We start from the raw sequence: 14,962 nt of genomic DNA, 5'->3' as shown, positions 1-14,962 counted from the left end.
TGATAGTAGAATCCCTCCTCTTTGTTCAGTTTTTAACTGTTTAATTGTATTATGTAGGTTGTATTATAAATATTGAAAGGACTTCTGTGTCTCTAGGAATCAAAACATTTAAATGGTCTGCATTCCATTTAAATACAGACAGTGTGTCTTTACTTCTTCCTCATCACAAACAGAAGAGTATTTTCACAGAGGTTTGCAGTGAGAACATTGTTCTGTACTGAGCAGCAGCTTTTTTAACCAACTTGTCTCTTTCGGGTATCTTACGTAGGTATCATTAAGTCAAGTTTATGCAAAATTGGGGGTTTTTTTAAGGCTTTTCATCTCAATACTTACTGCTTAGAAATCTAGTGATGAATCACAAAGGAGAAGATTGGAAAATATTGAGAGAGGTGGCAAGAATAGATCAGATGCCAGGATTATTTTTAATATGATAGGATTTTGTGATGGGACTAGACACATTTAGTTGAAAAGAGGAAAATAAGAATTGTTGAAGAAAAGCAATACTTTGATAACTAGTCCAGTTCTTAATCCTCATTCAGCAAGCAAAGTGAGATGTTACATATTTTACAGATATAAAATATTTCTATTTTATGTGTGTCTGTGTCTGCATACATGAGTGTAGGGCAGTGTTACAGCCCTGTCATGTGTGGTGGAGATAATTATTCCCCATTTTCTTCTAAGGATCAAAATGTTACAAGTGCTAGATTTGATAGATTTATTTGGTTTAAGCAATTAAAAGTTAATTGAATCTTGCAGCCCTCAGGTGTAAATCAAGCGGAAGATTCTGTAGTGGTCTGTGGGAAAATCCTGGGGAAAGTCTTTGCTGGTTACTCCAAACAGGTGCCGGTCACTGCTTCATGCCACCGTATGGTGCAATGAAGTGGTTCAGCCTAACAGCACCTTTGAACTAAATCTTTCCATTACTGAGCTAGAACTTTAACTCATGTCTCTAATCCAGCAAATATTTGAAGTCTTTTAAACTTCTACTTTTGGACTATTTCTTTGAATCACATCCCTAATAGAAGTCTTTGCTTTGTTTTAGGTTGGGACTCACCGGGAAGAAAGTGTCAGCCTCAACAGCAACCATTCAGTTCTTCCCAGTACAGTTTCTGCTCAGACCACAGACCTAAATCATAAAACACAAGAGAGCTACCGAGGTAACTTTCCTGCAATGCTAATGCTGAACAGGGTCTGCAGTAATCCACCGAGGCTGTAGACCTTGGTAAACTCACATCAGCATGAGGCATAGCGACATAGATAACACTGAGAAATAAAAATTAATTATCCTGTAAACCACCATTGTGAGAGATTCCTACAATGCTTCTGAAGGCATCCCTGTGTCAGACTTGTCCCAGGATTGCTTCAGCAGCAGAGTCTGCATTACAGCCACAGTCTTCTACCTTAAGGAGCCATAATGCCATTTGCAGTGCTGCAGCTGTTTCCGAATCAGCCAGGAGGGCTAAGGCCAGATTTCAATTTAGCTAATAAAGTTGTTCCACACAGGTGTTTGCAGTTCCCTCAGTATTTAGCCTAAAAGAGTAAGCTATAGAAAACAGAAGTTGGCTTATTCCGTAGCATACCTGCAGCATTTAGGGAGGTGCATATTGCACATTTGGCCTGAACCCAAACTTTGATGTCAGTGCAGTTCTGCACTTAAAATTTGTAGCCTAGACATGAAGTGCAAATTTTCTTCCTTCACTAAATGTCCTTTTGTCTTGAACAGTGTTTCGCTTAGATTAAGCTGTTACTGATCAAGCTGCTCGATGAATTACGATCCCTTTAAAACACATGACACATGTCCAAGTACCAGGCAGTGTTACCAGGATTTCTCTTGTTTCTGTTGCCAGAGTGTAGTTCCTTATGTTGTCTTCCCAGACTTCTGTGCAGCCCTGGCCTCCTATCAACAATATCTGCATCCTCTTAAATGTTTTGCTCTTGTGATCCTCATACTGATCTCTGGTTGCTTGCAGCATTGTCAGGTGGCTTGCAGGGTCAGTCTGTGGCTATAGGTCCAACAGAAATCAAGTCTGAACATAAGGAGAAGGATGAAAATATACATGAACCTCCCTCATCGGATGACATGAAATCAGATGATGAGTCCTCCCAGAAGGATATCAAGGTCTCTTCTAGAGGTCGAACCAGGTGGGTTGCTGACGTGACCTGGGGAATTGGCACGTCATTACTGCTCTGCAGTATGTTGTCCCCAAGTTTGATAACTATTTCTAAGTTTCTGCATTACCTCAGTGCCTGTATTTGTGGGCTGCCAAGACAGATGAACAGTTTGCAGGTTTGTATCATTTCAAATACAAGATAAGTTTTTATGGGCAAATCACCTGAGAAGTCTTCATTCACTAATATCAGTGCCTTGCCTAGTATCTGCTGGTACGTATTAAGTAGTGAAGAGGGCCTTGCCCAGCATAGAGGATGGAACAATATTAGACATCTGCAACGCTTTGTTCCTGAGCCAAGGTTGAGCTGCTCAGTGTGCAGTAGTAAGTGATGGAGAGCAGCAACCTTGTAACTCACAGACTGGGGTGAACATGGTAGGAAAAACATCCTTTTTAAACACACTGTCCTCTTCCAGTCCATGGACAGAAAGCCTGACAGGCCATTTGAGATAACACGTAACAGCTAGAACTTTGTGAGCACAGGCAGCAGAGGTAATGCCTTCACATGTGTCCAGGAGCGTTTCATTGTCTCCGGTAAAGCAGAAGGTTCACATGGTTCTAGACTGAATTGTTCAGTCCCATATTGAGCAAAAGGCTGTGCAATTTGACGTCATCATTTGAAGTGATCAGAAATTCCAAATGCAACTGTTCAGCTCTACCCTGGGTATTAGAAGAAAAAATGGTTCTAAAATTGTGCAGAAAGGTTTTTAACAAAAATAAAACTTGTTACTAAGCATATTAGATTGGAAATTTCTGTAAGGTGATCTATTGAAAAATAACAGGTTATTTTTGCTAATTACTTACTGTTCGCCTGGCAAGGTGGCGGAATTACCTCTTGGCTATTTGAACATCTGTCAGTACTTGACTGAAGTGGTGGATTTGGTACATCTTTAAGGAGCAGCAAGATGTCATCCGTTTTCCTAGAGGAAAGTATCTATACCTTTACCTGTAGATAAAAGATATCTGTGGATAATATTCTGTGAATATTGTTCAGGCAGGAACAATTTAAGATTTATTTTTAGAAAAGGCAGGAATTACCTTGAATAAGTAAGCAATGGAATCTAGCCCTTTCCTATTTAACTAATTACGCTTGAATATGCAGTAGATTAAGTGGGAAGAAAGTTTAATTTCATCAGCTCAATTTTCAACCTGCAGCAGGATCACTCGTTTGAAATACCAGTTATATTTCAGTATGTGTTATTTTTATACTTTCTTGCAGCAGTACTAATGAAGATGAGGATTTAAACCCAGAGCAGAAAATAGAAAGAGAAAAGGAGAGGAGAATGGCAAATAATGCTAGAGAACGTTTGCGTGTTCGAGATATTAACGAGGCATTTAAAGAACTTGGCCGTATGTGTCAGCTTCATCTGAAGAGTGAAAAACCACAGACGAAACTGCTTATTCTTCACCAGGCTGTAGCCGTCATCCTCAGTCTAGAGCAGCAAGTGAGAGGTCAGTAGCTCATCATCACACTGTGGCAGTCTGCAGGGTAGCTTTGCTAACAGTGTCAGGCTCCTCTTGACAGGTGCACAACTGGATGCACAAGTTACTAGAATAGTGTTTGCTATTTTGTCATGATGTTGAAGTTTGTAGGGAAATCAAAGAATTAACTTTTTTCTTTAAAAAAGAGGGTGGGAGAGAAGGTGGTTTGATCTGACTGTTTTTCTCTTATTTCCCTGTGTTAATTAGATGCTTAATTCACCTCTATTCTCAAGATAAATGTTTAGTCAAAGTACTGACACATCTTGATCACATTTGTACATAATACTTAGTACAGAAGCTTTGGCAAACAGAAGAGAATTGCTTTAAGATGAACCCCACAGTGACTATAACTGCATTTACTTAGGTTTTTGCATTAGTCATATCGCAGGGTGAAGAGAGAAACCATACTTCTACTTCAGTTGAATCAGGGCTGGGTTTCATGTGTTTGTGACGCCGAAGATGGCAAAGTGGATAACAACACGAGCTGATGTACTCTGTAGTAAGGATGAGCTGCTGGGTTTCAGGCAGTTTTCCTGACCCAGTTTTCAACCAAAAACACACTGTCTCCAGTCAGAGGTCTGCTCATGTAGAGCAATGAGTTGCTCTGCAAATAGGACATTAGCCGTTGCTTGCAGTGAATCTTGCTTTACCTTGTCTGAGACTTGGACCTCGAAAATTGTTTTGGTCTGAAAATGTTTGCTATAGCCTGGAAGATTGAGTATTATGACGTCAGAAAAACATTACTCAAATGTGATTTTGAGAGTTTAAAAGCCAGCAAGTCCACCTCCTTGCTCTCCCAGATTCTGTAATCCACTGAAAGCTCTTTGTGAGAATTAATAAAACAATTTTTCTCCTTTTGGTTGCTTCCAGGCCTTATGTCTCAGGTAGAAATCTTTTCCTAGAGATACTTGAACTGGACCTATTCTATAGGCAGTGTAAATTGGGAGCTTTTTGTTCCTCATATTTACATCTCACTTTTATGCTCTGCGCAGTTGAGGAAGCCTATCATGAGCACACCCCTACCTCTTGTGAGGGGCTGTGTTCCCCTTTTCCTCTCACCTGCCTTTCTTTGCACCTGTTCCTTAAAGTGAGTGACTGGAGCTTTGTGTGGCACCCGCTGCATTATATAATTGCATAAACAATTTCCTCTTTGCTGGTAATGAAGCTTCTCATTTTGTGATTGGTGCTATTCAGAAGGAAACATTTCAGATTTTAAGCTCTAACTGTAGGCTAGCATTTTTATCTCCGTTTCCTAAATCACTGTAAATTAACTTCCTTTCAAAGTTTCCACATCATTAAATCTTCTTTAAAACTTCAAGGCAAGCCACATTTAAACAAAGAAAACTGTGATTAAGAAAAGTTAGCAGTTTTTTTCCCCCCAATAGTCTCTCTGGGAGAGCTTATCCTTCGGAAATGGAGTAGGAGGCTGTTGATAATGACTTGAGAGAAAGCAGAATTAGCAAGTCTGTCCAAAATTGCCTGTCAGATGAGCTTGATTCTACTTCTTGTGAAATGCACAGGGGTCAGCAAACTGCAGTTTCTAGAGGGGTGCCTGCGCAGTCCAAGAGAGGGGCTTGTGCTGTCTGTTCAGTTTTGGCAGTCTCTTTAACAACACTTAAAGTTGTATTTCTGATCTCAAACTGCAAAGCAGAATTCTCTGACAGCCAGGAAAATATCTTGAAATGCTGATTAAGTTCACCATGTGCTGGTAGAATATATTACACACTTTTTGTGTGTCTTTTTGGCCGTTGCAATTTACATCTTTTATATTTTGACTCAAGAGGAGCCATTTTGAAGAACAGAAAAGCTGACTTGAAAAGCTGTCATTATTTGAAAACTAGGTCTGAATCTACATCTATTGAAGCTAACTGGGGAGATGGAAAAATACTGATGGCAATAGTGTGATAGCCAGTCCATAACGTCCTGCTATAAAGTACTGGCTTCAGTGTGAAGGGAAGTAACGTTTTGAGAAGTCCTTCTGCTCTCTGTGACTTGTATAATACTCCTTCAATTTAAGTGTGATAGGCACAAGATGATTTCACACACTTGAGGGTATGAAAAGAATTACTGACTTAGGACATTGTACCTCCCCTGCTCTAACAGCAGGCTAATCACTTCAGGTAAAGAAAGCAGCAGTAAGGTTAGTGAAAACAGTGTGATGTCAGTAAGTTTGGTATGACTTCAAAACAAACCAGAGAAATCTCTCTTACTACATTATAAACTACAAGCAGTTCTCATTTCCCATTTTAGCAACTTCTGGTGACAAGGAAGGCCCTTTTTAGGAGTTTTTTGGAGGTGGATATAGGCAGTTAGTAGTGTTTGTGGGTTTTTGTTTAAAATGCCAGTTGGAAGGTGCTTGGCAGTATTTTCAGTAGTGCTTGCCTGCAGGTTTATGCACCTGCATTTTAACACAGGGACATAAGCAGAAGAGGGAGGCTGTGTAGCTGGTCTTTACTACAGTGCTTTGTGTATCAGTATTTCCCTTGGTGTCGGTGTATGGGGCCTTAAGAATCATCTTTCTGTTACAGAACGAAACCTAAACCCTAAAGCAGCCTGCCTTAAGAGAAGGGAAGAAGAAAAAGTTTCTGCCGTATCGGCAGAGCCGCCAACACCACACCCAGGAAGCCACCCTGGCCTGAGTGAAACTACCAACCCTATGGGTCATATGTGAACACCAGCCAGGTACGTCTCTTGTCTAGAGGGGAATGGCTCTTGGTTCTTCTTACTGGCTCAAATTTGGGAGGTTTAGATCTATTTGTTCTTAGTTGCTGAGCTGCCACTAGCACTAAAATTCTTTCTACTGCAAAGTACTTCCATATCTTTGAGCAGAAGCAGAATTGTGTAGTTTTACAGTTTTTTAAAAAATTAAGGAATTGTCATTAATGTCTCTTCATTTTCATGCATTGTTGCCCGTGGCTACATCTCTTGGCTCAGGTGGCCCTCTTGGCATGACATCAGAAGAACAGATAGCAGCTTGCTAGATAAGCCAAGCATAATAGAGATTAATTATACATCTTTAAATGGTCTAAATATCACAATGGATTGTTTGAAAATCCATGTGTTGTTGCCCAGTGCTGATACAAGTGCTTGAGGAGACCTCTTATCTCAACGAGTTTTGCTGTTGGGCTTAAGGCCTGTCATTCTAACTTGGGTCACTCACCAACAGAGGTTGCTAACTATCTTAAATTGCAATCCCTGTTAGTAAAGACAGTTAAGATGCTTTGCAAAATAAAGCAGTTTCCAAAAGCCTCATGCAGTCCAAAATACAGTAGTTAATTTAGAACGTGTTGATGGGGAGGCCTTACAGAAGTCCTGTTCTTCTGAGTTTATTGCATGTTGTCGGGTGGGTCAGGTTTTAAAATAACTGGGAAAAACTTAAATTTGGAGAAGAAAAAATTCTGAGTGCTCTTGTAAGTCTTTCAAAACAATGGAATTATTACCACTTTCAAAAGATTTAAGAAATTGGGTTCAATACCTTCCCTCTACTTATGTAACTTTACCAAATCTTCTCTTTGGGAGGGTTTTTGTAGTTGTGTAGACAGTTTTGCTTCTATTTTAGCTTACAGTAAAGGCATGTTGTTTCAGATTGTATCCCATGGAAGTTTATTATTCTCTGGTGTTCCTTAGAAAACAGCAAAAACACACTTAAGTCATATTTGAGTCAGTACTGTTCCCTTGTAGGCACCTTCTTTCTTCATTAATGAAATGTGGTTGGTTTTTACAAGAACAAGATGTTTGAGTTTTAGTTTGTTTAATACCAGAGCAATAGGCTACTTCTGAACTGCCAGATAATTTTTGATGTGGAGCAGACTTTATAGGCTGTTCTGGCTCTATTGATACAATGCTTTCTGAAGCTTACTATGTCTTTGCTTTTTTACTAGCAGCACCTTTGTAAGATGACTGAAGCATGACACAGATTTGAAAAGGCCATGCAGTTTCGTGTGGTTTATGGCAATGCATACCTGCAACAGTTGTGATTGAATTAGGGACTGTCTCCTGCTTATTCTAGAGAACAAACACAAATCAGAGGTCTGAGATTTGCAGGTTCTTCTTTCTCCCAAACAGAATGTTCCTGAGAGTAAACTGTTCAATACAGGTATCTCTGGAAAGGAGGATTTCAAGGCCTCTCAATGTGATTTTCTTTTGCACTTAATCTGACTCCGAATACTGTTACGATACGGTTTTAAATAGTTCTCTAGTGTTGATATTATGCTTCTCACTGACTCTTCTCCTAATAACCGTTTTTTCTGCCAAATTTCTTCTAGAATTCCAGAGTTATTGGTAGGATACACAGACGGTGACCTTTCTTCACAAGGACACAGACAACTAACATTATATGAAGACACAAACCTGACAGGAGAAAACACTTGAAGCAAGAAACCCAAATGCAATCTTATGATCAAAGCTACTGGTCAACACCTGCATCAGGAGTGAAAATACAAGATCTTCAGATAGAATTTCAGCCCGTGAAGTCCTCTGAACATATCATTCTGTTGCAAGCAGTGTGTCGCTTCTGCACAATCAGAGACTGTTGTGATCTCTCCACTCATTGTGGAAGTTGCCTTGTGCCTAAACTGAATTGACAAATGCATTGTAACTACAAATTTTATTTATTGTTATGGAACTGTAAAGGTCTACATATAAAGGGAAAAGTTAACGTTAAAAGCTGATAAAATTTCAGCTGAATGCCAGCATTTAGTAAAGCTGTTCACATTCAGAGAACAAAGCAGTGACAACCATAGACCCGTAGCATTCCCAGCATACCTATTAGTGTCTTAAAAAAAAGGAAGGGAAAAGTCTTTTGTTGTCCTTTCCTCTCCTTTTGCCATATGACTAGTGTTTTCCATGCAATAGGGAACTATTCCTTGGTATATCTTTTTTTATGTTATTTTTGGTCTCTGGTAATCTGCAGTTATGGTCATAGTTACCCTTCCATACTGAGCTCCATGCTTCAAGCCAGTAAGAGGCCTCATGAAGGTCACAGGCAGGAGCAATACTGTGACCATAATGTTTCTTGGATTTAAAAAGTGATTTTTATTTTCCCTCAGACTTTCCTCAATTTTTATTTCTACTTTCTTTTTTTTTTTCTAATTATAAACAAAACCTTTTTAGGCTTCTAGGCTTCATAGTAAAGCTTGTAATGTGAAGTGTAAATTGGGTGGGGAGAATCTACTTTGTTAGAGTTGCTTTGTTTTCCGAGCAGTAAGTACTACATATAGTACATGTAAAGTGTTAGCTGTACGTAAGCACAAAATGCATTATAATACAAAAGAGATTTTTTTTTCAGGCTGTAATTGTGGTGAATAGCGAAATCCTGAATTCACCATGGCAGGTAGTGTGATGATAAAGCCACCAGTCAGGTGGGCTTACTTAATGGAATATAAGAGCAATGGTCTCCAGTTTTTCCTTACTGTATACATTAATTATCTTGTCACTTTCGTGTGGCTTGTCAGTGGAGAAAATAAAATAGTGTGAATCAAATGGAAACAAATGACCCCCTCCCAAGCCATATTAGCATTAAACCTTTAAATGTTTCTCCATCAGAACAGTGTCCATAAGTATTCCTTTTGTCACAGATGTGTTGAAATGGTTAAATCCCTTTGAACTTCCATGGAAACTGTCTTCCACTGCAAAGACCATGGGAGAAATTTTTCTAAGCCAAGGTTGTCTGAGCTATTGTTTATATAGTGCATCTTTCATCACTGGCAATTGGTTCACACCGAAAACTAGAACAAAACAATAGTTTCTATGAAGTCATTTAATTTGAAAAGAACAAAAGATGGATCGTTAAAATAAACTAATGAATTTAAGCTGATGTTTTGGATGGTTCCTAACAAAACAGTTTGTGGAATTAGTGGACTCATTTCTATTACTTTAATTTGCATATATCATCAGATAACACCTGATTATATCTGTGGCCTTGTTCTTCATTTCAGTGTTTATCAGCTAAACGAATTTGTTGCTTATGACGTGTGAAAGTGATCACGTGCCACTGCCTGGCCTTTTTCCTTCTAAGCTTGTTGTCTTTTTGGCTATATTAGACTTTGCAGTATGCCCAGAAGCTTTCCTTCATGAAATAGAAAGAAAAAAACATTTGGCTTATTTTTCACTGTAGCTAGTCTTTTATACAATAATCTTGTAAGAAAATTTCTTGAATTCTAAATATTACTCTTTCTAGATTTTTGAAATCGAAAAAGTTTTCAGTAAAAAGTTTCTTACTTTATTTTACTATATTAGGTAGTAAAAATGTAGGGTTATTTACCATAACCTGTTCATTAATATCAGAAATTTACAATAGCATTGTAAGACCATAGTAGGGTTCTAGCATACCGTGTAGTACCTATGGAGTATTGTAAGAGCTAATTGTCCGAGATGAATTGCTTCTCATCTTGTTCTCCAGTTTCCATTGTTGGTTTATTGCAGATTTGTACCCTGTGTCAAATTTCAAGGTATTGCTGATAAACCTTTCCAACCAGCAGCAAGAAGTTCAAAAACATTTCTGTCAATGTAACAGAAAACACTATGTATATAACATTTATGTAGCAATAAATGTGCCATCTTTTTTTAACATGGTAAATTAGTGAGTTTTTAAAATTTCTCTCTCCCCATAGGTAATGTGTTCCTTGAATAACACCAGCAAAAACAGTTCTCACCTCTATCTGAATAAAACCTAAACACCTCCTCAAGGTACACGGCACAAGAAGTGTTGTTGCTATTCCCTGTGAAGTCAATATGGAAATTTCCAGCAAGCTGAGGAGGGAGCAGTACCTACCTTGCATTTGCTGCTAGGGGGATTGCACAGACAAATGGCAAACCTGGGGCAGAAGTTGATGCTGTAGGCATAAGCCCCCTCCTTCATCTCTGTCCTTCAGATAAGTGTCTAAGATCCAAGCCCATTTTGTGCACTGAAGTTTAGTGTTGAGTTCCTTCTGACTTGATTGATGCATCTAAGTGGGTTTTATGAAAGAAAAAAAACAACCCTGTAGCTTAAGCTTGAAATTCATACTTCCACATTTTCTACATTTTCCTTCTGTGAGTGCAAGCAAAATAAAATGGAAGTGTGCAGTGCCTGAGGCATAGTTCCCTCTCCCTCTTGAACTGGGGAGCCCAGAACTGGACACACTACTCCAGGTGTGACCTCATCAGGGCAGAGTAGAGAGGGAGGAGAATGTTGCTCGACCTGCTGGCCATATTTTCCCAACAGAAAGGGGATGCCTGAGAAAGTAGAGTATTGCTTGGCATTTTATTTCCCAGCACCCACAAATGAACAGAGATGAGCAGCATCAGAAGCATGAGCTTATTACAGAAGCAGAATTAATCACTAGCCCGGGTTTGCATGTTTGTTGGAAAGAGACCAAATAGACAGTTGTTTACTGCACAGCCAGATTAGGTGCTTCAAACTACTCCCCAATTATTTTCTCTGATGAAATAACCTTTCAAAATCAGATGAGTTCTTTGGGACATTTGTGGATTTGATATTTACTGTATCAGCCTCATTCATTCAGACTAGAACTTCATGCTCTGGAACAAAAAGCCCCTATCTCAAAATACAGACAATGTGCTCTATAGGAGATAAATTCCTATGTATAAATATAAAACAATAAAGCAGGGGAAATTTTTTTATCATGTCTTGAATTGTCAGCAGAAGTGGTCAGCTGAAGAAACCCTACAAAACCCATAGAGAATATTACTGTGTTTTCCTTTAAAGGTGACAAAGGAAGTCTCACAGATACACATACGGTTCTGTTTGTACAGTACCTAGCAGAAGAGTTGTATGCTACAAAGGCATAAATGCTAATGTACCTGATTATGAATATAACGGCAGAAGGACATTAATCCCTAGTACTACCTTGACTAATTAAGCTAAATGCACACAATGTTGGTTTCAAGTTGATGGGCCATTTTAAAAAGGGTAACATTTAATTAATTGTCCATTTAATTTGTTCATATGACAATATTCAAAAGTAATTAAAGCTTTATAGATGCCCCTCCCTTTCCTAGCATGTAAGAATAGTAAATGTGAGCACCATAAAGTCCAATAAGAGGGCAAGAATGCTAAAAAGTGCTAAAATCCTGTAGAATATGAAGGTAGCAACTCAACAAAAATTAGTGCCTGTCATCTGTAGCCAGCTGGTCATCATCATTCTGTTATATAGAAGTATAACAAATGTGTCAATGAAGCTGTCATGAAGTTGTTTTTTGGCCATACAGATTCTCCATTTACAGGAGTATCGGGTATTAGGGAAGAGTGTGGGTGAAACCCAAAGTGACGTGTCTGTTGAGCTTTGCTGTCTCTTTTCCAGGTGTGGCTATTTTGCATAGCCAAGTTAACTGATGAAAAATAACTAGAACCACACACTGGTTTATTTTGCTGTTCTAGATCTGTTACTTTTCAATTGGAAGCCTATAGAAACTGAGCTTTTGCAGATCTTCCTGAACTTTCTTCCCCCTAGCCCCACCTCACCCTTGCTTTCTGTTGCATGAGATATGGTCTCCAGATTGTATCCGTTATAAGCTGGCTTAAAACTTTTCATTTTCAGGTACATGCTTCTGCTATTTAACTAATGGAATGATTCATGTAGTGCAGGTTTACTGCTCTAGTGTGAAAAGCAATGGTGAGATTCAGCAACATTTGGTCCCTTCCAGCATCTACAGAATAGTGCCTCCCTTGCCCATGTCACCATTTTTGAGGTTTTGTCCCTTGAGGCTTACAGCTTTAGGTTCTGTCCTCTCTTCCCTTCCATGCTGAAGCATGCTGGCTTCTGTTCCTTCTAGGCCATGTTGGGGCTGCCTCATTTAGGCACGCAGAGGAGGGCAGCAGTAACAAGAACTGAGAGCAAGTCCTTCCCAGTTCCAGCACAGTCACCTTGAGGGCTGGAAGGAATAATTACATGGGAAGTCTCATTCAGTACAAATTTAGTAAGCCTATACTGAACGTATGCTTATTTAGCCAGTAGCTATTTAAGGCAGTTTTCAGTAACAAGGAATATTCCTGATACAAGGACCTAGAAACACATATCAGACTCTCTTATCATTCTAATTTGTGAGCATTAAATTTATGAGCAGTAAAATTCCTTAGTAACAGCAACGAAAAAGGAATAGGCACAAAACAGCAGCTTTTCTTAATCAAACTGTTGGAAATGCTAGATTATTTTTGCTAAAAAAAAAATAAAATTAAATATTTCAGCCCAAATTCTCAGGATGAAAAACTTGTTCCTCTGGTTAAAATCTGTAAAGTCATAAGCACTGAAACAGGAGCTGAAACTGGAAAGCAGCAGGCAATGTTACCCACAGGAAATGTAAGCATCTCTAATTGTACAGACAAGGGTGCTGTGACAAAACACAAATTAAATGTTTTGGTGTATTCAGGTTGTTCCACTCTTGAATTGTGCAAGTGCCTTCTCCTTCCTGCTAATGCTCACACTCAGTGATCTTCATACACCCTGTCATAAATCAGCTCTTAAACTCCTTGATGTATCTGCTTCCTTCTTTTTGTCCAAAACACTGTTTTAAGGCAAAATAATTACAATTTTCTGTTCACTGGAAAAGGGGGGAAAGCCCACATTTGTTTTACATTTATTTCATATTATTCTGTACTATTTTGAGATCATGCAGAATGAGAAGGATATCTGAAGGAATTTTCATCTTAGCTCTGCATTACTGCATTGTAACTGCATCATTCTTCTCTTTTGCACATTTGTTAGAGTAATTTTTCCCTCCAACCCAGCGTACTGGAATTCCCTCTGCCCAAGAGGCCTTGATTCCAAGAGGACATGCACAGTTTGTGTTAAGAGTCCTTCTCATTTCAGTGGGCACACTTCCGTGTTTCCTACTGAGTTCCTATCTTTTCTTCATAGGTCAGAAGTGTGATGCTCACCTATCTTTCTGGGTTTTCAACAGCAGGAATATATGCAGCAAAAAGGTCAAATTGCTAAGCCTCACTGCTGTTTTATTAGAAAAGTGGAGACAAAAATACTGATATAAAGTCTTTCTTTACTTTTCTGTAAATGAAGCCAAACCAGTGTTTGAGAGCAGGAGTCTGGGTGTGGGAACAGAAGTACATCGCATCTGTGACTTTGTGAAGTGATTTGGAGACATCTATGTTGCAACAATTGAAAAGAAACTGGGTGGGTGGTGTAGAACAGGGTGAACCGTAGTGACCAAATGTTTAGCTGTATTCAACTGTAAACATAGTGATAGTCAGTAAACAGTATCTCTGAAGTGAGCAATTAATAGCACACGTGAAGCAATGGACAAGATGTATCCATCAGACATCAAAGGGCAGGCTGGACAGTTGAGAAAGTAAGCATACCCCAAAAAGGCCACACAGCTGTGTTATGTAGATTCAGCTAGAAAATGCAACGCAATGTAATGAGCTAAGAAAAGGAGAAGTGAGGCACTAAGATATGCAGTGGAAAAGGAATACTAAAGCAACAAAAGCAAGAAGCAACTTGCTCTGCTAGGAAAGGAGCAGGAACAGAGGAGCAAAGACGTTTAGGAAGGTCAGCTCTTTCTGTGGAGAGGGTCAAGTTACAGAGAAGTTTTGCAGGATTCAAAAGAGTGATAAGGTAGCACAGTAGGTAGCCTCAAAATAAGATAAGGAAACAGATCAGAAGCCACTGAAATGAATGATTCTTCATTGTGATTCTCCTGCCTCTTGCTACTTCAGAAAGCAGAACCCTGTGGCAGCTGGCCAGTTTTACAGGGAAGGCGATAAAAATAAATTACATCCTCTGTTTCCAATACAGACTGAGATGCTTCCAAAAGAATAGGGGAAGGAAACTTATTTGCAGGGAAGAAAGATACTTATGAGATCCAAAATTCATTGTCTGTTCTCTATAAAGTGGTGTCATGGCTGACTCCATAACATACATACTTGGCTCCAAATGGAGTTTTGGAACATTCCACTTCTGGGACCAGCTGCTTTCACGAATGCTCGTTTGGAAGAGAAATCCAAGTTCAAAATGAAGGAAATGCTCTGGGTTTTTTTTCTCTCAAAGAGACACATGAAGCTGAGAACAAATCTGAGTAACTGAGGCCAAGCAGTTTCAGATTCCCAGTGTCCTGGGTGGTCTTTGCTGGTAAATTCTATTAGTGTCATCTGTGGAGAATGTTTTCCTTCAAAAGCTGACTGAAAGTGGGATAAGACAGATTTTTCTAACCAGTTTGATTTACAGTTTGCAGTGAGCAGAATACATGTGTCTTAGCAGTGTGGTTTTGCCCTGCTGTTGCAAGGCAGGTTTTGTGCCCCCAGTTTAAATACAGTCTAAGGTAACAGTCAGGTTTTAATTGACTTTGTTGGCACAGTTGGA

The 14,962-nt window shown here is 39.2% G+C and overlaps 1 protein-coding gene across 13 annotated transcripts in view; it reads left to right on the top strand.

The window, feature by feature from the left end:
* TCF12 (transcription factor 12) overlaps positions 1-10,218 on the top strand; it is a 204,110-nt gene extending 193,892 nt beyond the window's left edge. For 10 of the 13 annotated variants that reach the window (XM_064157538.1, XM_064157539.1, XM_064157542.1 and 7 more), the window contains 5 exons: positions 1,043-1,157; positions 1,971-2,142; positions 3,388-3,620; positions 6,179-6,332; positions 7,916-10,218. In XM_064157538.1, coding sequence (XP_064013608.1) covers positions 1,043-1,157; positions 1,971-2,142; positions 3,388-3,620; positions 6,179-6,321 — 663 coding nt within the window. In that variant the 3' untranslated portion in view covers positions 6,322-6,332; positions 7,916-10,218. The remainder of the gene's footprint in view (positions 1-1,042; positions 1,158-1,970; positions 2,143-3,387; positions 3,621-6,178; positions 6,333-7,915) is intronic. The other 3 variants (XM_064157543.1, XM_064157540.1, XM_064157546.1) reach the window with 1 other exon arrangement.
* The last annotated feature ends 4,744 nt before the right edge of the window (positions 10,219-14,962 follow it).

The sequence above is a fragment of the Pogoniulus pusillus genome, chromosome 17 (assembly GCF_015220805.1).
Source record: "Pogoniulus pusillus isolate bPogPus1 chromosome 17, bPogPus1.pri, whole genome shotgun sequence".
Taxonomy (NCBI): Eukaryota; Metazoa; Chordata; class Aves; order Piciformes; family Lybiidae; genus Pogoniulus; species Pogoniulus pusillus.
The sequence above is the reverse complement of the archived record's forward strand: the minus strand, read 5'-3'. Positions and strand labels throughout refer to the sequence as shown.